The sequence below is a fragment of the Hipposideros armiger genome, unplaced genomic scaffold (genome assembly GCF_001890085.2).
Source record: "Hipposideros armiger isolate ML-2016 unplaced genomic scaffold, ASM189008v1 scaffold_1622, whole genome shotgun sequence".
Lineage (NCBI taxonomy): Eukaryota > Metazoa > Chordata > Mammalia > Chiroptera > Hipposideridae > Hipposideros > Hipposideros armiger.
The window spans coordinates 136956-138814 of NW_017732972.1; the positions used below are offsets into that span (position 1 = coordinate 136956).

General features: G+C 30.9%; 1 protein-coding gene across 1 annotated transcript in view; it reads left to right on the forward strand.

Annotated features, from left to right (window-relative positions):
* The window catches only part of LOC109377915 (disintegrin and metalloproteinase domain-containing protein 18-like), a gene marked incomplete at its 3' end in the record, with an annotated part of 62894 nt that extends 61040 nt beyond the window's left edge, over positions 1-1854 (forward strand). The window contains exons 14-15 of the mRNA XM_019634391.1: positions 1146-1341; positions 1817-1854. Of these exons, the coding sequence (XP_019489936.1) occupies positions 1146-1341; positions 1817-1854 (234 nt within the window). The remainder of the gene's footprint in view (positions 1-1145; positions 1342-1816) is intronic.
* Between the last annotated feature and the right edge of the window lie 5 nt (positions 1855-1859).

Here is a 1859-nt window from a genome sequence, read left to right on the forward strand (position 1 = left end):
TGTATCTGGATTGGTTGATAGATCAATTGAAGGAAAAGAGAGAGAGAAAGTGTTTATTTCCTATTTATCAACATGAAGGAAAGTATGTCTCCCTTATTATATAATAATAATTGTAAATATAGCACTCATATATTATATACTGTAATACTATGTAAAAAGTATACTACATGGAGATAGGCATTATTCCAGCAATGCAAATTTGGTTAATATTGGGTATGATAGAGAGCATCTTTGAATTTTTTATTTACAGGACTTAAACAGGAAATTAATTTATCAAACTGATCCAAGGGTATGCTAGGGGAGATAAGCACATGTCAGCACATTCATTTCAAATTTGAAAAAAAATGTATATTTGGGGTATTTGGGGCATGTAATTGTATACAAGCAGATAAGCTTATCAATGAATAAATAAAATTAATGTTTTCTTACCCATTCTTATACACAGGACTATAAACAAATATGCTTACATAATTTAGGCATTTCCCCTTTAGTTATATTTGGGTTTTCTCTCCCTCTCTTTTTTTAAATTGCTGTGACAATATCTGAGTTACTATTTGTTTTTCTTGTTCAGAGAAGGAAGTCTTACATGATATAATAGTGCATATTCAAAACATTATCTCAGCCATTGACGAGAGCTAAGTATTTTTATGGTGTCTCTTGCTTTCCTTGTCATTACAAAAGAGCCAGCTACAAAATGATCTGTTTACTTAAAGGGGATTATATCAGAAGCATCGGTCTTAATATATTCTGGCTTATTTTCCCTCTAAAAACAACCCAGTGAATAGTGTCTAGTTTATTATTGCCTCAATGATGATGTTTAAGGAGCACTGGAATGAAAACAGGTTTGTGGACGTGTAATGCTGGTTGGTCCAACATTTTGTTATTCTTGNCATTGCTCTTTTTTCTTAGGATTGCTTTGGCTATTTGGGGTCTTTTGTGGTTATGTCAAATCTGATGATTGTTTGTTCTATTTCCTTAAAAAATGCCATTGAGATTTTAATGTGGGTAATCCCTATAATTATCTGTAAGTGGTTAAAAATGTAATAATAGTGGAAATGATAGTTATAAACACAATGTTCCTATTTAAATGTTTTATCCTTTGGTGTACTACTTTAAAATAATGTTTGTTTTTCTTTGTTTCACAGGTGGCTGATAAAGGATATATATGTCGGATAAGCAAAGATCCGTGTGATTTTACAGAATTTTGCAATGGGAGCATTGAGTATTGCCCACGTGATGTAACATCTGCTGATTTTGAACCATGTAATAATCATACTGCCTTTTGCTATAAGGGAATATGCCGAGATCGAGATCTACAGTGTATGGAATTATTTGGAAAATGTAATAATTGTATCTTTTTTCTGGGATTCATTTTTAAACTCTATTTTTCTTGTCAGTAATCTACCCTATAAGTCACAATAAAAAGTATTTTTTGTTTAAATCTAAACTTGAAAATGAAATTGCAGATCAAAGCAATTTTGAATAATGTCAGGAGATAAAATAGAACTAATAAGTACAGGACAAAGAGAATAGAGCATTAGTTAAATTTCAAGCGATTAGTGTAAAGGGTTATGGATAAAAGAGAAAATAACTGATTTCTTAAACATTTCTGCACTATGACACCAATTTTCAAGCAGGTAGTTTTTAGTAAGTGGTTCTCCTTCTTACATAGCCAGTAGATGACATCAGAAATTTGTAGTAGACCACTGACTGGGAATTCCTGCTGTCTAGATATCTCTATATTGATTTAACCACACTTTCAGTTTTTAATGTTTTATTTTAAGATTAATAATTAGAACTTCATTTATCTTTTCAGTTGCTAAAAGTTCTACTTACCTGTGTTCAGAAGAAATAAATTT